Genomic DNA, 25,410 nt, shown 5'->3' with positions numbered 1-25,410 from the left:
CTGATGGACCGAGCAATTTTTAATAGAACATTTTAAAGTTACCTTGTTGTATATATATGTATGTAAGAATGGGCTAAATCTACTTGCAAATGTTGTATTTATTATTGGTGTTGGAATCTTGTACGAACGGCTATCTAGTAGGTTTTATAATTAGGCAAATTCAAGACCTCCTTATGCATGCTTGTCATAACACGCAAGATAAATATACCTCGGACAGAAAGAAGTTCTAAGTCTTTATATAGTTTATGTGTTGGGTATCTAATAGGTTTTTTAAAAATCACTTTAAGGACAGCTCTCTGTGCTCTTTCTAAGAGTATCATGTGTGAAGTAGCCGCCCCTCCCCATACGGTGATACAATAAGATAATACAGATTGACCGATTGCAAAATAAATGGTTTTTAGCAGATTTAAAGATGCTGAAGCGCGTAAGTTCTTAAAAATATAGATCAGCTTGCGGACTCTTTTCGCTGTTGTATTAAGATGTTGCTTAAAGTTTAAGTTTTCGTCCATGACGACTCCTAAGTATTTTATATGAGTAGTTCTACTTATACTATTGCAAGAGCAAGGGCCAGATAGAGCAACAGGACATGTGTGGACTTTAATATCAAAAATGTGGGAAGGGGATGAAGTTTTCGTTTTATGGAAACAGATGTACTGTGTTTTACTGAGATTTAAAGTGAGAAGATTATTTTGTAGCCAAGTTGCAATATTCCTCATTCCTTGTTCCGCTGTGTGTAGTGCAGTATCCCAGTTTTTCCCGTAAAATAAAAGAGCTGTATCATCGGCATAACAGATGACGTCAGAGCTGGATACTTTAGTTTTGATGTCATTTATATACAAAAGGAATAACGTGGGGCCTAATATACTTCCTTGGGGGACGCCAAAATCTATTGTACTTGGATTGCTTTTCTTATGATCCACTATAACACACTGAGTTCGGCACATTAAATAGCTTTTGAACCAGTTCAGGCAATTACCTCGAATACCTAGGAGCTCAAGTTTTCGTAAAAGTATAGGAATACAGACTGTATCAAAAGCCTTCGCGAGGTCTAAAAATACACCGATACATGCTTGCTGCTTATCTAGTTTGGAAGAAATAATTTTTGTTACTAAGTCTACAGCGTTTTCCGTTGATTTTTTAGTGCGAAACCCGAATTGTCTGTCAGATATTATTTTATGTGCGTCAAGAAAACTTGTCAATCGCTTGTGTACTAGTTTTTCCAAAATTTTTGAGAATGATCCTAATAAAGAAATCGGTCTATAGTTCGTAGGATTCAATTTGTTACCCGACTTATGAATAGGAACAATTGCAGCCATTTTCCAGGCAGTAGGAAAAATGCCTTGAGATAAACTTAGATTACATATGCTCGTCAGGGGGGGAGTAATATATTTTTTGCTAATATTCAAAAGGCGGTTTGATATTCCATCCAGTCCAGGAGCACTGTCAAGATTAGCGTTACTTATCAAGGATTCAATTTCTCGTTCATCAGTGGGTCCTAAGAAAAATGATTTGCGTTGGAGTATTTTCGAGTATTATCTTACTAGCGAGTGAAACTTCTGTTACATTGCATGGTGTGAGTATCTTGTTTGCAAGAGTTTTACCTATGCCTGCAAAATATTCATTGGAATAATCTAGAGATTCCGTTACAGTATCTTTAATATTGGTGAGTTCTAGTGGTACTTGATTTATTTTCTTGGTGTGGGAAATTGTTCTTATACTCTTCCAGAGCTTTTTAGGGTCGTGTTTGTTTTTTTCCAATTCAAATGACTCATGTTTGTGTTTTAGTTTTCGCAAAAGATCATAGTAAAAATTTCGGTAACGTGTGTAAATGAGTTTGACCGTGTTATTGTTGGGATTCTTACGTAAGTGTAAATGTAAGCGATCTTTGTGCCTAGCACACCTAATTAGACCAGGCGTCATCCAAGGCTTGAAAGTAATTCTGGATCGACTTATTCGTTTCTCTTCTAAATGTTTGCTTATAATGTTTGTTAGAATAGTATCAAAAACAGATACTGCTTTGTTTATATCAATGCTATTATAGACTTCTGTCCAGTCAGCCTGTCTTAATTCTTCTACAATGCGCTCTAGATTATAATTCTTTGTGAGTCTTCAAGTTTTATGTTGTTTGGTATCTTTAGCTACTATTCCGGCAATTACAATATCATGATCTGTAATATCTGATTTGTAAATAACTGACTCCGAGTGGTACTTAGAAGTTACGTGAATGTGATCTAGGCACGAATTAATTCGTGTAGGTTTATTTACGATAGGCTGAAGGTTTAGCTCTGCTAACAAACACAGATATTTCGCGCAAGTAGCCATTTGACTATCATCATTAGAGCAAATATTAATATTAATATCCCCAGCAACAATTACACAACGAGCATCTTTAATATCTTGGATTACTGTAGCTAGAGAATCTAGAAAAGACGATGTATTTATAAATGACGGCGATCGATATAGGGCTAGTACGACAAGTTGATTTTTTAAAGTAATTTTTAAGCAATTTGCATCTTCAACAACGGGCTCATCAACTTGCGGTGACCAACGTTCATTTACATAAGCAACTACGCCTCCTGCTCTATTTATGTATTTATTAGTTCTAAAAAAATTGTATCCCTCTATTTGGGGTATGGTAGAGTCCTCATGTATCCAGCATTCGGTCAATACTATAACGTCAAAGAGCATACTAAATCTAGACAGGGTCACCAAAAAGCTATCGAAATTACGTTGGATACTTCTGATATTAAAGGTCAGAATTTTAATATCAAATTTAGTGTTAACAAGAGTTCTACAACAGTCAGGACTATGTGCAATATGGCAAAAGTCATCGGGCGTATCGAGTTCTCTAAGAATTTCCGAATTAGCCATTGTCATGGTTATCAATCATAAGATTTTGAAAAATATCCATACTGAACGTTTGCCAAGATAGTCCAGATGTAGTATAATATATAATATGTAATTTACTTAAATTTACTAGTTCGGTTAAGTATTTATGAGAGATATAACAGGTGAAGTGAATATTTAAATGTGATAAAACAGTTGGTGTTTGGAAGGTAGCGTGAGTGTTTTGTGTTGTGTTATATGTTGTGGGTGTGTTTCGTGTATAGTTTGTATTGAAAAAGTAATTAACAAAATAAAAAGCCAAAAATAAACTATGCAAATCAAAAGTACATAAAGAGATCACGAAGAACTTATTCAATGATATCAGGGAAATACACTGCTTACTGTGTAGTTTGTTGCTGTTGGTCTGGAAGCAAATTCTGAGAACCGAGAACGCGATCAATATCTTCGAATTAATAACTTTAATTGTACAATATTACTTTGTAAACATATTTTTTGATGAAAAAAAGCCCGCTGAGTGATGTCATATCCTATTTTGAATGAAAATATATCAATTTGTTATATGAGATCAAATGAGAGAATGAGCAGTTGAGAGACACGCGGGCTCGTTCTGCATACATCTCAAGTAAACCACCGGGTGCGATCCACCCCATCAAGTTGATGTATGGCATTCCGCGCGTTGCTCCAGAAGCCCTTTCGTACAATCGTGTGTGCTGTATTCCCGAACCGATACCAGAGTGCAGAGTGGACATCGCAGGGACCAACAGCGCAGCTCTCGACCTCTGGTGTAGCGGATCACTCACTCGCCGTCTGCCTCCTCCAATATAAACCACGTACCGACATCATCATCAAGTGCCAGCGAAAGTTCTCCCATCTCTTTCACTAGCCTCACTTTAAACACTCTCACTCCCAGTCCAGAACAACAACTGAGTGGAGAGGTTACGTTTAAAAATACCAACAAGATATTGATGTTGGCACGCTTCTGAAGTATAAAAATTTATAAATTAAACTAATAATAATAACTGACCAATACCTATTAAAATCTATGTACACGGGTAGGTATATTAGTGTCTAACATATCAATTTCAATATTTTTGAAAGTAATAAACACACTCACCTTAACCGAGCCGCTTTACTGCTATCAGCTGCTTTATTCAATGACGACATTAATAATTGCCTTATCTTTTTATAATTATCCTTAATAAACTTTTTACATGTCTCACTGTCACACTTAAATATCTCCTCTAATATCCTGTACGCCTTTTTATGTTCCATCTCCAATAATTTAACTCTATCCTTATAACGTAATTGCGTTTCATCAATTTTTTCACAACCTTCAACGACTCCATCCATTTCGTTGTTCTTCTTTTTGTTGGATTTTTTCTTGAAATCTTCTGGAATCGTCTCACACAGTGGATATAACCATTTATCAAACAGTTCTGCTATGTGTTCACTTTTCTGATAGAGTACTAATATTCGGACGATATCAAGTATGGATTCACGCTTAAAGTGATCATTCTCTGATGTTTGCAATTGTTGGATCGCGTTTTGGAATAATTCTTCGCATAAAGATGGCTCGCTTATAGTAAGGTATACCTGTAACAATAACAACTTGTTTTTTGACAATGTTATCCCTACACAGGAAGAATTTTTAAAGCTAGAATTTATGTAATAAAAATGAATGAGGAATATAATTAAACAGAGTAAGGTAAGGTTATATAGTTAAGATAAAATTCACAAAAAGTTTATGCAATAAAATTAAAAAAAGTAAATAATAATTTAATATATAGAGCTCTCCATTGCAGGATTTCATTCACACGATTTCAATTCTGTGTCAGCTTACTATAATTATAATTTGACTTATTACTTATTAGTATACCTGTATGGTTTCAAGAGCAGCTAATCGTTGACCCTCAGCAGTGCTTCCTTTCACGGGAGTCATATAAATGTTTAATAAAATAGGTATATAATTTTTAGCAAAGCGACTCAATTCATTTCTTTCGTCTTCACAACTCACACCAGCTATTAACTTCCTCAATGCTTGCATTATAGACAGTCTAAACTCGGGATTATCTTTCAAAACGCTACCCAACACCCGGGCAACTAATTTGAAACTGTCCACAATGTCTACTGGCTTGTTGCAGAAACTCGGCAATAAGGCCCAAAGTTGGTGGCATAGTAAATCGTAAGTATGAGCACCGGCATTATCATTCTTTGCAGCAAGTTCTCGCGATTTTTTCCTACAAAATGTTGCCATCTCCAAAATCTCGGTCGCGAAGTACTGTAGCTTGGAATTAGTAATTTTTTCCTTCAGGACTGGCAGTAACCAACTCCTGTCCAAATTTATGTTTTCGCCATCTCGTAGTGGTATTACTTTGAGTACAAACTCCGGTCCCAAGGCTTTCACAGCACAACCAGTCGCATATTCAACCTCTTTTTCATTGAAGAAATTATGGCTTTCTTTACGTTCGTTTAGTTTCTTCAACAGCGGCGCCAAAGTATACGCAATTTTCTCATTGCCTATCTGCAATAAAAATAATTAATAGAAAAGCATTCATTCAGATTAGAACAAATCGTTAGAAAGTATCAGTATTTTGTGTGTGACAATTATTGTAATAACGATGCCGAAACCATTGTGAATGTATAAGAAAATATTAGGTTAGTTCATCTGTATTAATGTATTTTGACAACTATCTTTCATAATATAACTTTATGCTCTTCAAACTTTTCAGTTTGGAATCTCCGCAAAGTGATAAAGGGACTGGCTCTTATTTTACTGACGTAAGATGCATGAGAAATCTTCTTCGCAAAATTGACTGGCGAATATAATACGCCTATCTTGAATACACACATTATGTTTATTGTTGGTTTTTGATTCAAAAAATAGAAAGATATAAATATTTATAAATAATGTATATTTAAAATATCTCTATAAGCGATAAAAGCTCAATAAGCGAATTCCAAATTACTGCAGGCCAATAACTTGAAACCAAAACCAAGAAAACGAAAATACAGATAATCGGCAAGAAGTATCAAGCAAAGACATTCATACCAGCTGTCATAATATAATCCAATCACTACAACAAATAGTTTTGCTTAACTTGATGTCGAATCAACTCAGAAACAAAGAGAATAAGCATTGAAAAACCTGCTTGTTGTTGAGAACATACAACCGCTGATTAATTTCTTGAACGAACATGCATGTGACAATTATGATGGAGTTTAAGATAATGACCAAGTTAAAATACAATCAAAAACATCAAATGCGTACAGAGGTATAGTAAAACAGTTAGAAATTTTGAAATGCCGAATTCTATACATATAAACCCAAACAAGACAGAATCATTAAGGTAGTGCACAATAACACTCAACCTTCTTCTGTTGTAGATGAATAAAAACATAAAGTGAAAAAATAATGTATAACGCTTCGACGTATATGACGAGAGTTATCAAACTTCATATCGTGCAGCGACGTAAATGACGAGAGTTATCAAACTTCAAGACATTGTTAATTTCAACAGCCCCGTCAGCAATACTCGTAGCTTAGCGGAAAAGTGTTTACTTTAGACGCTGTAGACCCGGGTTCGATACACCTACTAGTGTATGAAATTTTTTGGGTTTTGTTAAGTTAGTGGAAATTTCTAGTAAGTTCAAGATCAAATCGAATAGAGTAAAGAGGATGGAAAATGTGTAAGCAGGATAACAATAGTTAAAAGAATATTCTGAAAGTGTAAAGGAAGAAGAAGAAAAGAAGTAGTGAAAAGTGGAAAGTGATCCAGGTGAAGAAGAAGAAGAAGAGACTTAGTGTTCGGCCTGGTGTGACGCGTTGAAGGTACCGCCACCCACAAGAGGAACAGCGGCAGACCGGCGAAGTGCAAGTTCAGAAAAAGTGAACCCCAAATAAAGACTCGTTCCTATAAGCGGAGTATTATTTCCAATCCCTGACCCACTCTCGTGTCAATAAGAAAGAATCCAATAAATATACTTGCACAAAAATCGATGAGAGACCCAGCTTTGCACTGGAGACTAAAAAGAATTATCCCACAAGATTTACTATCTTGATGATATAGATTATTTATTGAGAAAACGAACGTGCCAATAGGCACGCACGGTACAAGACTGACTAACAAGCACAAAACAATAGTTGAATGTCGAAAAGACATTCATTACATTAGTGAAATGTTGTTTCCAGCTATTTTTTATTTGTTCTTATTTTATCTTAATATTTAATATAATGAAGAAATTCGATATACATATTTTAAACTTGGGTCACAAAAAGGAAGACGCAAATTGCGAAAAAAAAAATGTCCTAACTGTCCTGTGTAAGAGTAGCACAAAGTTGGTTTAAGCGTTTTAATCCGGGAATTTTGATAAGCACCACGCACTGCTTATGTTATGGACGCCATTTTTGAAAAAGTGGAACAAGATTACCATATTTGTAGTTATGCCATAGCTAAAGAATTGGTGATTAACCACAAACCAGTTTTCATCCATTTTAAAACGCTACAAATAAAGATATTTGGGCGCCACACGAGCATACTGGAAGTAATCTAATGAAGAGTGTACTCATTTGATATATTCATAACCAATAAAAGTTGATCAGGTACGACAAGAATGTCAAAAAAAGGTCGTGGTTAAAAGTCGGTCAGGCATCATAAACTGTCACAAAACCTGGGTTTCTTGCAATAAAGTGATGCTGAGTCGTATGACATAAAGCATAAAAGATTTTATAAACGATACGTTACTCGAACGGTTGGCTCAGTTGGAAAGAGCGCTCGCACGGAACGCGAGAGGTCGCGGGTTCGAGTCCCGCATCGTTCATAAAATTTTGTTTTCAGTTTTATTTGTGTAATTAATCCCAGAAGGGGATTATCACTTTAAAACATAACAAATTGCTAACATTAATAGTAAACACACCTCGAAACAAACCGCGACTGTGAGCACAACATGCTTGATGGCCTGGTTGAAAGGATTGTCGAGTCCGGTGCTGATCATTTTAAATATGTTGTCGATATGTGCTTTGTGCTTCGTGATGGTTTCGTCCGATTCTACTGCGGGCTTCACGCAGTCTAACAGAACGGCCTGTGGTGAAATCATTTCAATTTATATATAATTTTAGAATAGAATAACATAGAAAAGTCTTTATTAGCAATAATTATAACGCCACACACTAATTTTATCTATAAATTTCATCTTAAAATACTAAATTACATTAGAGAAGAAAAAAATTGTACGTACTTAAAGAGAATAAAAAAACTGCAATATAATATTTAAAATAATAATAATATGAAACAAGTAAAGAAACTCTACGGCGGTTATTAATTGCTAAATTGAGCTGACTCAGTACTAAGTTTTTAGAGGCTCTTCGTGACATTTGGAGTCGACAGTAATTATTGTAGTCTTCCCCATTGTAAAAAAAAAATTGCATGTAGGTGTAGTGTTCTAAAATATATTTATATTAAATCTTATTAAGAACGAATACTTAAATGATTATTGATCAATTATAACTATTGATGAATTATTGATCTTCGCCTTCAGATGATACTGCTCGTCGTCGTTCTCACAGATATTGGGCTGCCAAGGATCAAAAATTTTGTTTTGGAAGGATTAATAAGTAAAGAATTACGATCTGACCAAGTACAAATACGAGTCAGGTCAGAATTCAGATTAATTGCTTGTGAAGTATCCTTGGGATTGAATGATATATATAATTGCGTATCGCTAGCATACATAAGACAATTGTTATTTTTATATTACAGGTTATAATATCTGCATTGTACAAATTAAAAAGCTGAGGTCCCAGGATTGATCCCTGGGGTATACCTTTGTCGATAGGTATACGTCTAGATAATTTATTACTACCATCATAAATAGTAACAGTAACTATTAGTGTTCTTTTATTTAAATAGCTACTGAACCATTGTAGTCTTCGGGCTTAAGATGTAGTACGTCAGCTTGGAAGGTAACAATAAAATATCAACAGTGTCGAATGCCTGGTAATAATCAAGGAGTACTAGCACTATGGCTTTTCCTTGCTACGGTGTCAAGATATTATGTCCTCTGGTGTACAAGAGAGTATGGGCCGCGGTGATCACTTACCATCAGGTGACCCGAATGCTCGGTTGTCCTGCTCTTCCATTAAAAATAGCTGAAACCTGCACCAAATATCGAAGTCGATTAAATGGTCACAAATTGGCTTTTAAGCTTAGCTAAATAATTATAATGGTCCTAACTAACTAACTTAATACTGATAAGTATCTTGTATATTGTATCTGTTTCTATCGAAGCAGAAAATACCAAATTTAATTAAGAACTTGAACTTTAACTAAGAAAATACCAAACCAATTAAGAAACAAATTCAGCATAATAACCCTACATATATCTGTTTTCTTTCACAAATTTGACCTGAACATTGGCCGTTCATAAAGTACTCATTAATTGTAAAAGTAAAGAAACCTCACCGTGTGTTATGCAGTCACCTCACGCATGTAATGGAGATTATTTCTATGATAATCATTTATTTCACAAATTTGTAAGGATTACTCGAAAACAGGTATTTGCTGGAAGAAGTTGTATGGAATTTCTGCACACTATTTTTCGTTCAATGTTATCGCTTTCTCTTGCTTGTCGTCAATAGGCGGTATGTGTTGGATGACATAATATGCTTTCGAGAATGTTGAGAATATCGTCAACACGATAGGCAGGACCGGGAAAGGCGCTCTTAATATTATAAATAAATATTAAACTAGAGGTCACGTACAGTAAGAATCGGCTGTAAGCCTACCATATCGGTATATTGTATTCGCCAATGTTTCATTTGTATGTCAATCACAAGAACCCGTCATCACAAGGTGAACGACTCGTTCCTCACAGGTTTTGCACCACCCGGAGCATCTCGAGTTTCTAACGACACCATTGCTTTTCTTTGTTACAAATAATGAATGTACTCCAAGACGATATTATATGGAAGATACAACAACACAACTCGATGGTAGGACGCCGGTTTGTCCACCTGTTCCACAGAAATGTATTCAAAACTCACTTTCAAAGCGTTGGTGGATGCAGAGTTGACATCAGCGACGTCGGAGAGCCACAGCTCGGAGACACAGATGTTCACGAAGTGGGGCAGGCTCGGCAGGCACAGGTTCAGGTCAAGTCTGGTAAGAAACATATGATAACATATGATGAAACATGGATATTATACAATGTGTCCCGGCGTGTAGTAATAAAACTTTAGGAGTAGTAACTATAAACTATTTCATAGACGAAAATACCGCATATAGAGGGAAATTCCAAAACCCAACCAGTATGGCAGCTATTTAAATTTTTATCTTAGCAAAATTTACCTTAATTTGTAAAATAACGGCGGTTTAATTTATACGTTCTGTAGGGGTTCAATGTTGGTCTTATTTTAAAGGCAAAGGTGTAAAGTAACTAATACTATAAGAAAAACTGGCAAATAACTTTCTTTTTGTGATTGCAGTATTTTAGCACATCTGGGCGCTTTGGTGAGTATTGCATAAAATGTAGATTAAGCTTCTTTTTTGTGGTTTGGTTGAGTTCTCGTGACAGGCATCGTCATGCTTGCTCAAATGTCACTACTTGTGGCGGCAACATAGGACGGGTCGTCCCCTTCCCTAAAATAGGTCTAGGGAGGTGATGGCTGGCCCATGCATCATGCTCGTGAACGGGAAGAAAGAATGACTGATCAAATAAGGCAAGTGTGTGTGGGCAAGTCAGTCTCGGGAGACTTCGTAGAATATCGTCTACCAAATTGGGGACGTTTTGAGAAAACGAAAGGTCCGAAGCACCCGGAACCGGCGGAAGCAGAGGAAGCGCGTGAGGTTCTTAAGCATAGAAGCAAGTGGCACTATATTGTCTCTGCCTACTCCAACGGGAAAAAGGCGGGAGTATGTGTGTGTGTCAGTGTACTTCAGATTCCTAAATCGCAAAAAATCACCGATAAAAAAAAAAGACGTGTGGCACTCGGGGACTGCCGCGATAAAGCTATTGCATAGCATTTTTTATCAACTTATGCAATTATAATTATTTTTTTTTTCTTTGATATTAATTCAAGTTACACTTTTTGAGCGTGGTGAACGATAAGAAAACAATCTTTTTTCTTTTATAAAATAAATGAGAAGTTAATATTGTTCAAAATATTTTTATTATCTTACAATACATGTAGGTTATTCAGGAATATTTTTGATTGAAACTATAGGTTTATGGTAACTGAAATAAGAAACATAAATTTCAGACTTGATATCTTCTAAATATCTGAAAAATACCGCGTCAATGGTGGTCCCATATTTTGTTATGGATTCTTGTGGATCATATTCATTTTCAAATTCAATATTTTCGAAAGAAAAGTTGTCAACCGCTCTGATATTTTATCAGCAAAGTTGATGTTGAAATCGCCAGCCAAAATAAGTGGAAATTTATTACCATTTGTACCAAGTATTTTCGACCCTTTTTCAGTGTACTCCAGTTGCTCGGATTATTTTTTGGATACACTAAGTGATCCAAAAAAATTTAAAAGAAACTTATAAATTTATTTATCGTAGTTTTATATTTTAACACAAGATGGCACTCGTTTCCCATTGAATGGACCACAACTGTCGACTAACACATTTTCATATTATTAATATTTCAAAAACAACAATGAAAATAAAAAAGTAATAATATTGAGGTTATTTTTGATAAAATTAATTTAAAAAAAGCAAACGGGTGTAAGTGGTAAAAGTGAGTAAAATTTAACTTGCAAGATTTGATTACAGACAGACAACGGGACAGGTGAAACTAAATAAAAATGCTTGTAATAAAATGTAATAAAAATTAAAAAAACGTGATAAAAAATAAAGAAATTAAAAAAAATCAAGACGTACCCCAGGCTCGAACCTGAGACCTTCTGCACAAAAAGCATAAGTGATAACCGCTGTTCCACCGCAACTGTAACGACCATGGCGAAATATCTATATACTTCTAGTGGGGGGTGTTAGGTTATTTTCGTTACGGAATTTCTGGATTCCTGGTCCCCACGCTCAAGGCCCGCGATAGAAGCTATGCAATAGCTTAAAAAACTATTTCAAAACAATAGATATAATATGCACTAAAAAGTGTAAAAATGAATTGCGTATTTTCATACAATCTAATTAATTAATCTCATTCTAGTTACAATTATTGTTATTTTTGGAGTCGGACACCGGCGAACCAAGGTAGGTTTGTAACTAAATGCATAGTTATAAGTGAGATGTGCTTATGTCGCACGCGCGACGTGAAGAGGCAAGATCGGGGCCGCGACGGGAGGACACCGATTACCAAATAATAATAATCGTAACTAGAATATCTATTGATTTGCAATTTATTCTTGAAGCAGGATGTTTTTTGTTAAATTTTTTAACAAACGTGAATTTGAATTTCGTAATACATTTGTTTTGAACATTTTCTGTGATGTTGTAAAAGCCTATACATCGCCCCACAAGACTTAATATGTAGACTTAGGCGAGTAGCAGGCATAATAAGTTTGTTTGTTCCTGGTGTTAGCATTATGATTATGGCAGCTTCTAGCAAATTCACTTATGTATGACAAATGAGTAAACCACATCCGGGCACACTGGAACTAACAACGTAGCTGGTCTAACACAACAGTTTGCCCGACAGCGTCATCCCTGCTGTCACTAAGTCATGTGTCACCACCACACATCACTCTAACATACAAGATGTAACAACTCGACGCCTGGCATTCTACAGACGAGGCGATTCGTAAAAAAACTCTTGCCTTGTGCGACCACTTTGTGGTATCAGATGCTTGCAGAGATCTTCAAGCTTAGATCATTCTCTCACACGATGCGAACGAAGCCAGCACCGCTTCTCTGACGCACTCTTTTTCTCGACTTCATGAAAAAAATGCTGAAGTTTTTGCCAGTCTGTCTCTGACCCACGCAGTAATATGTCATTGACTCTGATATTTGTAAACATGGGAAATATGGGAACATGAAGCTTATCTGTAAATATAACACAATGTACTCACGTGGCGAGACAGCTGTATGCCTGTTGAAGCACCGCAGACCACGCCAGCACCTGGCCCGTATCGTTGTGGGGAGGACGGGCTGCTACCAGTGCCCGGCTCATCTGGACGGCCAGTGACGCTGTCAGGTTGGTAAATTCTTTGGGAGCCGAGAATAACGCGTGGAGAGTGTGCAGGCAGCAGGTTTTAATGTACACATTATTGTGTGTCATCAGTGACAGAATAGCTTCGCAAATTGTCTAAAACAAATATCCAGTTAAGACTTCAGAAAACAGAAAAAAAATCATTTTTTCTGGAGCTTATACTATACAAGCGGACTTATTTATTAATTTACATGAACATGCAGAAATGGAGTTCACCTCAGCAAAATACTGATCATACCCACAGGTGATATGATCAGCGCTGGTCTTCCGGAGAACCCCAGGTGCTGGTAACCAAACAACTTAAAGGTTATACATATATATATATAGGGTTACCGTACTAAAATAATAATGTCACAATAAAAAAGTAATCACAACAAAACAAACGGCTGGATCACTTGACGTTGCGTAGAAAAGTCGCTTCATTGTGTGTCTTCTACCGCATTTATCACGGGGAGTGTTCCGAAGAGCTGTTTAACCTGATTCCTGCCGCCGAATTTCACCTTCGCACGACACGCCACAAGTTAGGATATCATCCCCACCATCTGGATGTGTGGCGGTCCTCCACAGTGCGGTTTTCAAGGAGCTTTCTTCCACGTACTACAAAGCTGTGGAATGAGCTTTCTTGTGCGGTGTTTCCGGGACGATACGACATGGGTAACTTCAAAAAAAGCGCGTACACCTTCCTTAAAGGCCGGCAACGCTCCTGTGATTCCTCTGGTGTTGCAAGAGATTGTGGGCGGCGGTGATCACTTAACAACAGGTGACCTCGTTTGTCCTCCTATTCCATAAAAAAAAACAAAAATTAAAAAGAAAAACACTATAACAGACAAGCACTATCATTATATTTAATATCATAGTTAGCAGCTTCATAGATGTGGACTTCAACACTATATTCAAGGTGATAAAAATTTTTTCAGTTTAAAATGGCATGCGGTACCGACGCGGAAGCGACATACCGACACTGAAATATAAACTGGAGGACGGATCACAAACATACCTTGATATAATCCCTGCTAAACAACGGCAAGACATCCCGTAGCATTGTCAGTATATGTAACACAGTTTTATGTCCAGACAACAGTGCTTCTGGCTTCAGCTCTGTTAAGCAAAACTCTGCCACAAGATTCGAGCCGGGGTGTAGTTTTGGAACCTAAAACAATCAATAGACGTGTGTAAATCCCATGACAAGATTCACCATGATTAATTATAATATTACTAGCTGACCCGACAGACGTTGTTCTATATATAATAAATTTAATAATGTTTTTTATGAATTTGTCAATAATATTTCATAACATCAAGAATTATTTCGTAAAATATGCTCCCTGTATGTTGTTATAATGAAATTGTTTCACAGCAGAACTGTCAAACCGTGCGTCATTAACTTCCCTCATAGAAAATCGAAATAAATATTATACTAGCTCTCAAGTTGGACCAAACTGCACTCCATGAAGTAATCCCCATTGAAATCCGCTCATTAGTTTAGGAGTCCATCGCGGACAAACAACGTGTCACGTAATTTTTATATTTTAAGTCCTAGAATTATATCAGTATCAAATAACAATGCATTACATTTTAACCATTTTACTAATTAATTTATCAATATAATATGGATTTTATTAATTCGTAAGACCCGTGGGTCCTCCTATGTACATAAAATGGTGGCTACCAAGCCGTACTTTGTGTGTGTGTGTGTGTGTGTGTGTCTGTCAGAAGGACGACGTAGCTCATGATAGTAGTGGCCCGATGAGAGTCAAATTCTTAAAAAGCGGACAACAGCCAAATAGGCTTCTTTCAAATTTTTTTTGTCAAATCTAATCAGTTTGAAGCAGTGAGAAAAATAAATTTTAATCTTCGAAAAAATCTGATGTATCGAAAACACGTTTTAGAAAAAAACATCGATAAACTATTCTCTTAAAATTAGCCTCCAGCAAAAAAGAAATTCATTCTTTATCAAGGTACATTGCTAAAAGTAATAAAAATAACGTGTCACATTAGAGTACACAAATTGGTTGCTTAAAATTTTCGATTACTTAACTTTTTTTAAAAATAATATTTTACATCTTGTAATTTTTTCAAGTAAATCACACGCGTTAAGAGAAGCCTTCTTTAATTAAAAGATACTTAAACAATGCTTCTATGATGTAACTGAATTTTTTAAACTATACTTATTGTCAGAACTAGTTATAATATCGATATGGTAATACCATAGAAATAAATACAATTAATAATGATAATAGTTGAATTAACTGTGAAACATCCACCCTAATATTATTTAGTAGAAAATGTTGCCGTGCCCTTGCGGGGCGTCACATATTGTCTATCTCTATATTGGACCACCATTTTGCAATAAAAAGATTTTGACTTTGATCTACGCACATTCATAGACAGTTCGCAATAATTGTCCAGATTGGCTTTAGCAATTATCACGGGTATACCGTGTTCTTTATTAACAACGTTACAGAGAGTGCTAGCCCGGGGGTATCTGTATGCTAGAGGTGCATGAGAAAAAAATTTGCTCCCCCGTGTACTGGGTGTATTAACAGTAGCGCTCTGGCGAAATTTGTACCCGTCAGCAATAACAAGACCGGTGTCACCGTCTCGATGTGGTCCAAGTGGTCGCAGTGCTCAAAGAAGGTTTTGAGATTGCAAGAATTAGCGACACTGAGTCATTATGTGGTTGTCCAAGATAAACAGTGATGGCAAATTTGTGGTGATATAAACAAATACAGTTCCAAACAATAATCGGACCTTAAGTCACACCGGACCACACTCCACAGACACAAATGGAGACCCCATCTCACACTGACCAAAGAACACTATCCTTCGTTCTTGGTAATTTGTTCACTGTAATGCTAGCAGCTAGAGTAACAATGAATGGGTATGGTATGGTATAGGGGCTCCTGTTTCCGCAATTAGACCACTAACATGGGTCCATTTTGCGTGCAGTAATGGCCAGTTACTCCAACCAGCCCAGCTCCTTCCAGAAGTTCAGAACATTCCTGGGGTGTTCGCAGACTTCCTGGAGCGACCTCGTATTGGTTAAGGTTTTTGCCCGTTTGTTGGCCACCCCCGCACATTCCAGGATTACGTGAGTGACCGTTTCGTCTTCGGCCAGACAGCCTCTGCACTTAGGACTGTCCGTTACGCCGATTGTGAAGAGGTGTTTGTTTAGTGATGTGTGACCCGTTATGGTGCCCACCATTATACGGATGTCATGTCTGTTGAGGCTGATAAGTCTACGTGTCAGTTTGGGCGATAGTGCAGGTATCGCCTCCTTCGACTGTAGACGACTAAAGTTGACGAGTAACAATGAAGCTGTGTACCTTAATTTTGTCTTCTTCTATCAGTATCATAAAACAACTCCCCCTAAGTATCGCCACTATTGCGTGTTGAGCCAATTTCCGGACCTAAAACACATTTGAAAGCGAAAAAAGTAAGTGTTAAACAAATGTGCACATAATTCAGGGGCGTGCATATCATATAGGCAATTAGGCAGTTCCTAGTCCGTTATAAAACTACATAAATATAGCACTAATGTTAAAGTAATTAACTTTTTAGTTTAATTTGATCCTGTTATTTATAACCAAACTTCTATTTAACAGCCACTCATAAAAATTTTTCCTTATGCTAGATACTAAATGCCTACGGTGAGCAATCTTTTCGTACACCGAAGCTCAACTACGACTAGTTGGATCCACAGTGTCTACCTTACTAGAAAACCATTGCACACTCCTGACATCATTTAGTATTTGGCAACAAGTTACACTCCATACACTTACGAGCTAGTCAACAAGTTAAGGTACTAAAAGTGTGAGCGATAGTTCTTTCGATTCGGAATGATGTCTAAAAAATATATCTTGAGGATATTAGCATATAAATTTTATAATTCTTAATTATAGAAATACCATTTTTCCATCTCATAAATATATTTAAGAATTTTGAACGTTTAAAGAGGAAATATCCAGTAAACCTATATTTTGTATTCAACAACGACAATAGGACTCCGCGCAGCCGCAACGGTGATATATATGGTACAAACATTATGTGAATCAAGCGCTTAAATTTTAAGACGATTGCTCGAAAATAATAATAGTCCGAAACGACAATTTGTCATTATTATGTTGGCATGAATCCAGTAGTATCTATCATGTAAGCGGTGAATCATCTTAGTTAAGTTGTAATACCCTTGGCTTCACATGCAACGTGAAAGCAAGCACAGAAGACAGCACTTTCATAGTTGATGAAGCACCCCAAACAGCATATTCCTGTGCTCTCAGCAGAACTGACAGACAGCCGATAGCGCTCCTCAACATAGAACCATTCTCTGACTGAGAATTCTTCTCTAATATATCCATTAAAACGGCTGCGGTGTCTGAGAACTGCTTCCGTAGCACGGCCATTTTAACTGATTGAATACACATCGTCAGGAGGGATAATGTTGGTGCGAGACTCTCTTCACCCTCGGACGATTTCAAGGTCTGTGTCTGAAAAAAAGGAGTCAGTTTTTAGGGTTAGCTAGCACTGGAAGTTTTTTACCAATAAAATAAATGCAGCACTAATGTTTGTTTAAGTTCTACTTTTAGATAAATTATTAAAATAATTCTAGACAGAAGATTCTTTGTAGGTGTTATATTATATACTTAAGAGTATCATGTAGTATCATAAGTGAACACCGACCACTCAATAATGTCTTAAGAAACATCATTCAATTTCCTCAAAACACATCATTCATTAATGATTAAACTAAAAATAACACTACTAAAGTTATAGCTTTTATCGTATATATTCATTTAAATCTGTATAGGAAATGATAGCAAAACGCAAGCCGTATAAGAAGCCAACTAACTAAAAAGAGACGGCTCAATACGCTATAGGCAAGGTTTCCGCTTCCGCCGAAATAGTCCCGAGTCCCGATCGCTAGTGCTCGTGTCCACCATAGACTTAGAATATAATAATAACAAAAATAATATAATAAAAAATAATATGCATTTCAAAAATAACATTTTGTCAATGTATGAATTATATATTGGAACGAAGTTCCTTACGGCAGGCTTGGAGGAGATAGGGATATTGCTGCGGGACCGAACTGAAAAAAATGTGGTAGTAAAACCGTAAGAAAAGTCCGTGGAATAAAACCGTTAAATGAGACGTGCGCAGGCGCGACTTTTGTAATTATTTCTATTTCTTTGTAATTTTATGTTGTCAAACAAAAATAAAGAGACATATGTTGTTATTTTAATTGATAATTTGGATTACGATTTATTTTTTATTTTACGACGTAATTTATTATTTCCTAAATACTTTCCTGTACCTAAATAAAAACTAATCAGCAAAATTTAAGAGAAAAATCAAGAAAACCTACATAAAATTGAACACGATTTTTTTTTTACAAATTGTGTCGATTCTACATTAGCCGAAGGAACTTCGTTCCTACCTGGTGTCCCACGACACCACGTCTTTTTTTATTTTTAGTAATTGATTTACTAGCGCAAGCCGGTCTTTTCGGCCTTTATGGTGGTACCGCCACAGCTGTAACTGCATAAGAAAAAATGGTTTCTGCTCTTATAGGGACACTTTGCTGTCCCTCTCTCAAGAACTTTATAACCGACTCCAAAAAAGGAGAAGGTTCTAAGTCAACTGTAATTTTTATGTTTGTTACCTCAGAACGTTCGACTGGGTGAACAGATTTTGATGCTTCTTTTTTTTATTAGAAAGCTGGTACTTTCTGCTGGTGTGGTTTAATTCTGACAGTAGCATCCATGAGAAAACCATATAATTCTTTAGAATCAATCTTAATATCAATTAAAATCAATTGAATAAAAAAATTGTCCGTAATTTGAATCTATTTTTGGAAAGTAACAGATGGAATGACTTACCAAGGCGACAAAATATTCACTTGTAGTCTCTTTGCCACCCTGTTCCTTTATGACTTCTGTTACGGCAGCCAGCACTGCTAGCATCTCCTTGTGCAATGCATTATTTGAATCAAATCGTGAAAATAGTCTGGAAATTGTAAATTGTGTCATAAGTGATAGACTCAGATCATTCAATTTTATAAATTATACAAGAAATAAATATATTGACATTCTAGGAAACACACAAATAAAATTTGAAAAACAAAATATTAAGAACGATGCGGGATTCGAACCCACGACCTCCGGCGTTCCGTGCCGGTGCTCTAACCAACTGAGCTAACCGTTCGAGTACCGCCTCGTTATAAAATTCTGTTTACTTTGTTCAACTCTCAGGTTGTGGCTTCATCTACAGGATCTACTTTACAGTTGATAACCTGCTCAACCCCAATATTTGCATATTAGAAAATTGACTTGAGATGTCGCTCTTGTAAATCTAAAGAATTTGTTATGTTTTTAAAGTGATAACTCTCACTTCTAGGATTAATACACAAATAAAATTTGAAAAACAAAATTTTATGAAATATGCGGGATTCGACCCCACGACCTCCGGCGTTCAGTGCCGGTGCTCTAACCAACTGATTAAATTCTAGGAAACAGCTCTGTTTTGATAAATTTTATTACATAAGATCATTTGGGGCAGACCACCGATCTAGCCTTTTCTCGTCCTTGAGACAACTTGTCTTTACACCAGCAGAACTATATCATAACGTTTAGTTAATATATAGGTTTGTGAAAAAGTCTTTTTTAGATAATATGTCTTAGGTCTTGATGATATTAATTGAAAAGTTACATTTAAAAAATAGAAATAAGTGTTGTTGTTATCAGTTATTTTTCATTTGTTTTTCTTACGATTAAAATGGATGAGTCTAATGAAGTTATTCAATTAATTTAATTTTTTTATTACAATAAGAATAACCATATCAGTAGTTATGATGCTGAAGAACTAGGAATCGAGCACGAAGCAGTTGCGATAAAAAAATTAATTATTTTTTTTATTTATACATAAAATTTCTTAATATACCAGAAATAAAACAAAACGAAAAATTTTTTTTTAATAATGTAATTTTTTTTAATTAACGATGTAAATCAATTATACATACCGACAATTAACCTCAAATATAAAAAAGCACTCAAAACAGTTTATTCAAAAAGTTTTATCACTAATATTCAATAAGTATATATAGATATACTCGTACTAATAAATTATTAGTAAATACTATCACTGTCGTATATGAAATTGATTTAATAAAAACACCAAAATAATATTTTTTTATTCACACTGCTTAATTGTACTGTTACGAAACACGTGTTCTAAATATAAAAATACTAGAATATACAACTTGAACATAGTTATCGATTTTTCATGCCACCTAGAACTAACTTCACGATGTAGAAATCAGGTGTCGGTGTGCGCGCGCATCGTAAAAATTCACTCTCATCATTTTTCTCCATCGCGCCAAAAGATGTGTAACTTCAAAAATCTATCAAATCTATCAAAAAAGCTCAACAATACTCAGAAATTGTATTCAATTAAAAACAAACAATACAATTTCTTATATCTAACTTATATAAAATCCAGGTAGTCTTCAGCTGTTTGCCAATTGGCATAGGCCCCCCCAACCTTTTCCACTTCTTTGTCCTTGGCAACCCGGCTCCAGGTCACTCCTGCAAATTTGGCAAGGTCGTCTTCCCTCATTTGGCGGGGTCTTCCCCTGTTTCTTATGTCTTCCTAGGACACCATTCTGTGACCTTTTTGTTCCATTTCTCCTTCCCTCTACTCATATGCCCAGCCCATTTCCATTTCAGTTTCCTGATATTTGTTCCTATGTCTCGAACCTTTGTGCTTTTCTTGATGTCTTCTTTTTTTTATATATATGGAAAAGGAGGACAAACGAGCGTACGGGTCATCTGTTGTTAAATGAAGACCGCCGCCCACATTTTCTTGCAACACTAGAGGAATCACAGGAGCGTTGCCGGCCTTGAAGGAAGGTGTACGCGCTTTTTTTGAAGGTACCCATTTCGTATCGTCCCCGAAACACCGCACAAGGAAGTTCATTCCACAGCTTTGTAGTACATGGAAGAAAACTCCTTGAAAACCGCACTGTGGAGGACCAGATGGTGGGGATGATATCCTAACTTGTGGCGTGTCATACGAAGATGGAATTCGGCGGCATGAATCAGGTGAAACAGCTCTTCGCAGCACTTCCCGTGATAAATGCGGTGTGTCCTCTACACACAAGGAAGCGATGTCTCTAAACAACGTCAAGTGATCCAGCCGTTCACAGAGCACCGGGTCCCCGACAATTCAAGCTGCTCTGCGTTGCAGGCGGTCAAGTGGATCGAGCTGATACTGGGGTGCGCCAGACCAGAGATGACAGCAATACTCCATATGTGGCCGGACCTGCGCTTTGTACAGCACTAGAATGTGGGCCGGCTTGAAGTATTGCTGTGCTCTATTTATGACGCCCAGTTTCTTCGAAGCCAATTTGGCTTTGATCTCCAGATAGCCCCGAAATTGGCAATCGCTCGAGATATCGAGACGCAGAATTCCGATACTAGGCAAGGCTGTAAGGGAAGTGTTGTCAAAGAGTGGTGATACAACGAATGGGGTTTTTTTATTGGATAACGCGGAGTCTTATTGAACCTTGTCCAATTTAACCCCCATTGCGCGACCTTCAAGCAAGGACTCTATATAAGACACAAATTTCTCCTGAGTTCCCGAGAGAGACCTGCATGGCCCCCGTATATGGCATGGCCCGTGCTGTCGTCTGTAAAGCAATGTATGTCTTCAAAATTTCAATCTTCTAGCCTAACTCGATCTTTTTTCTTGATCCGTTCATCATCATGCTTTGCTCCATTAAGTGCTGGCATATGTTAAATTTGGTAAGGGTCCATGTTTGACTTCCATACATCAATACATGACTTCCATACATCAATACAGGGAGAATGCATGTGTTGAACACTATAGATTTAATTGATATGTGCAGTTCTTTACTTTCATTATTTCTTTAATGCTCCAATATTGTTTCCATCTATTTGCTATTCTCCTGTTGATTGCTTTTTTTATATTTTCTCTGGGTGAAATAATTTGTACTAGATAGACAGACATATTCATCGACATATTCCACCTCACATTGGCCAACTCTGATGGTTTCTTTCTTAGGTCCATTGGTCATAGCTTTCGTCTTCTCCATGTTCATTTTTACTCCCATAGTATGACTTTCTAATGCCAGATGATTTGCCATGACATTCAGTTTGTGTGGGGTTTTCACAAAGAGAACTATGTCATCTGCAAATCTTAAATGTGTTAGCCCAGTTCCATCAATGTTGATTCCAAATCCGTCACAATTGAAAAGATATTTAGAAAACTATTCTGAATATAATTTCAAGAACTGCCGAGAAAAGTTTTGGGGAAAGCGGGCCGCCTTGTCTCAAACCCTTTTGTATGCTAAATGGTTGACCTTTCTTTTCTAACTATATACATGCTGTGTTTTCCTTGCATATCTTCCTCAGTATTCTTATGTAGTTGCTTTCAATGCCTTGTTTTTTTAAGTTATTAATAGCATTAAAAAAACTATAATTTCTTATGTTGCAAAACATTATCTGAGCCAGTCAATTCTTAGTTTGCTTTACAATTTACAATTCCTAGTGAATTAACCCTCCGAAATTGCCATGTGCCCCAGGGCACTAGATTTTTCAGATGCACCAAAATCCAACAAACCAAAAGTCCCTTATGGCCGACTATTTTCAAACCAAGTTCTGACACTTATTTTGTTTATAAGATGGTTTATTTTGCATGGTCTTATAGCAATAATATAAAAGTAATATATGAAAAATGTAAACAGAAAAAAAACAATGAGACACTCATAAACATTGAGTATAGATTCTATTCTATTCTTTCTAGTGGCTTCTGTGGAAGGGGCACCACAACTATTGAGTATAGATAAACATTTCAGTAAAGTGAGTTGGTTGTAATACCATCCCAGAATGTAATGATAAACTGGCATGGGTCAAAGGTCCTCTTACAATAAACCAGTAAAAAAATCAGCATTCTACACACAGAGTGGAAACTTTTTTGGGCCACCTGTATATAGCATTGCTCATATTAAAATTTTTAAGTAACATTGTATATATAGCAAATAATAAAATCATTGTTTTGGTACATTTAAATTGTTAAATAATCTCACTAAATATTTTTTGTGTTTGCTACTTTTGCTGTTAGTATAATATCTTCTAAAGTATATATGAGAATGATAATAATATGAAATATAACAAATTTACTAGAAAAATATTGTTTATAAGATTTCGCACATTTTTATCTTCCAAATTCAGGCCATACAAAGTCATAATAACCATAGTCCTTCAGTATTAAAGAGGATCTAACTTACTTGCTGAAAGACATGTTTGAACATTGACTCCAATCCGAAGCAAATGTCTGAAATGTCTTGATTGTACCAGACTTCCCTGAGCCTGTGCAGTCTGTGGCAGTATCATCTTCGCCCGTGTTTACTGACATATTCTCAAATTCTTTCTTAATCAAAATTAATGCGTCATCTTCCTGCTTTTTTCTATGAGAGTATTGTGTCATTGTATCGTGCTTCTGCAATGCTTGCTGAGTTAACCCGGAGTTTCCTAGGATGATGCACAAAATTTAAGAATGGAAATATGTATTTAATAACATAATCCAGAGTTAAAACTAGTCTTTAAAGTTCCAACAATATGTTGTTAAAAATTAATATTTATACTTCGTAATTGTGCGGTAATTTAGAAACCTAAATTCTTACCAAGATTTTCTTGAAAGAATCGAGATTTTGCTATTTCTCGGTGCTTCTGTGTTTTGGGATTTGAATTTGATGATTGCCCTTTCTGCCATCTTTTCCCTTTTGATTTACCCTTTAGATTTGATCGAAAAAATTTACCCATTTTTCTAGCTCAAAATATTTACTTGATAAATTCCATTTAAAAAATAAAAAGATTTAAATTCAAAACACCACTCAACATGTGTTTTTATAAACAGGTTAGGAGTTAGGACTTTACTCCTTAGAACATCAAGAATATCAATAATATGCAAACTCCAAAGACGATGTACAAACTAGAAACTCAGAGAAATAATATTATAAAGCCAAAGAGGATGTACAAACTACAAACTCGGAGAAAAATTAAATAAAGCCTGTAGAGCGCGCATTTAATTGAACATTTGTAGTGGCACTGTTTAAGTACACCTAGTACACTGATTAAATACACCTAGGAGTACGATTGAAAGAGACCACATGTTTTTTATTCCAACAAGGTAGGGCTTGCCACTATGAGATCGACAAAATATTGATAAATAAAAATGTGTCAATATAAGAATGAATGAGGAAACATGTTGTTGGCTTAAATTAATGTAGCTCTTGACCTTGATGATTGTATGGATTATAAAAGTCTTTATTTATTTGTATATAATTAATACAATTAATAAATTTAATTATTTGATAAGATATTTAAATCATTAAAACTTTTTTTAAACTTATTTATGCAATAGTATTGGGTGTATGTATTACTAAACCCGTCAGCTAAAACTGAAGTGATGTAGGTAACAGGTGGAGCATACGCATCTCTTGACGTTGACGGTTGATCTATAGCAGGTTGAAGGTTTCTAGGGTTAGTTCGAAGCTTTCTTTGTGAGTGTGTTCGGTGTGTTGGCTTTGGTTGACACACGTGTGGTGTTTTTCGGAGTGTTTTTTTTTTGTTGAAAAGTGGCCGGTTTTTGTGTTTTACCTATTGTTTATTGGTAGTGGTGTAATTTACACTAAATTAGGTTGGGAATGGAGGTGAAACCCCCTCTGGTTCCTCCAGACCCCGATGGGTCTAGAAATACGTCTTGACAGGCTGCCTCCTCTCGTAAGCGGCATGTCGAATCCGATGAGCCCGCTACAGAAAGCGGGAAAAAATCAGGTTTAAATCCCCCCAAAGCGTCCGTACAAACTATGTACACGCATCCTTCGTTCGCTGAAGGCCCTAAAGATTACAGTAAAGATGACAAAGGTCCGTTTATAGTTCACGTTTCCAGAGAAGTCTTGGACCCATCTGCAGGCACATCTATCCGTGCATTGAAGTTTGGACTTTTCCTACACCAAAATAAGTTAAAAGACGGTGTTAAAAGTGTTGGCCGCAACAGAGTAAGTGTCGAATTTTCAAATGCTCAAGCAGCTAATGACTTTCTAAGTAACCAAATTCTTGACAAAATATAAAGCAGTAATTCCGACTTTTAATATAACTCGGATGGGACTTTGTTGAATCCCTGGAACTGCCGATTGGCTGTGGCGAGGTTTTAAAAGCCCACCGCTTAAACCGCAAGAACATCGTTGAAGGTATTGTCGAGTGGGTGCCCACTCAATCAGTTGTTTTGACTTTTAGAGGCCAGATGCTTCCCTCAAAAATTTTTTCATTATATACATCCCTCCCCGTATAAATCTATAAATTCCCGACTATTCAG

General features: G+C 36.2%; 1 protein-coding gene across 1 annotated transcript in view; it reads right to left on the bottom strand.

Moving 5' to 3' along the window:
* The window catches only part of LOC126974163 (RRP12-like protein), a 35,856-nt gene extending 11,872 nt beyond the window's left edge, over positions 1-23,984 (bottom strand). The window contains exons 1-11 of the mRNA XM_050821597.1: positions 23,717-23,984; positions 23,321-23,564; positions 18,894-19,020; positions 17,202-17,501; positions 16,341-16,424; positions 14,012-14,164; positions 12,875-13,110; positions 9,887-10,001; positions 7,762-7,926; positions 4,724-5,368; positions 3,962-4,440 (exon numbers count right to left, since the gene is read on the bottom strand). Of these exons, the coding sequence (XP_050677554.1) occupies positions 3,962-4,440; positions 4,724-5,368; positions 7,762-7,926; positions 9,887-10,001; positions 12,875-13,110; positions 14,012-14,164; positions 16,341-16,424; positions 17,202-17,501; positions 18,894-19,020; positions 23,321-23,564; positions 23,717-23,855 (2,687 nt within the window). The 5' untranslated portion in view covers positions 23,856-23,984. The remainder of the gene's footprint in view (positions 1-3,961; positions 4,441-4,723; positions 5,369-7,761; positions 7,927-9,886; positions 10,002-12,874; positions 13,111-14,011; positions 14,165-16,340; positions 16,425-17,201; positions 17,502-18,893; positions 19,021-23,320; positions 23,565-23,716) is intronic.
* Positions 23,985-25,410: the final 1,426 nt, after the last annotated feature.

Source organism: Leptidea sinapis, chromosome 31 (assembly GCF_905404315.1).
Source record: "Leptidea sinapis chromosome 31, ilLepSina1.1, whole genome shotgun sequence".
NCBI lineage: Eukaryota > Metazoa > Arthropoda > Insecta > Lepidoptera > Pieridae > Leptidea > Leptidea sinapis.
The sequence above is the reverse complement of the archived record's forward strand: the minus strand, read 5'-3'. Positions and strand labels throughout refer to the sequence as shown.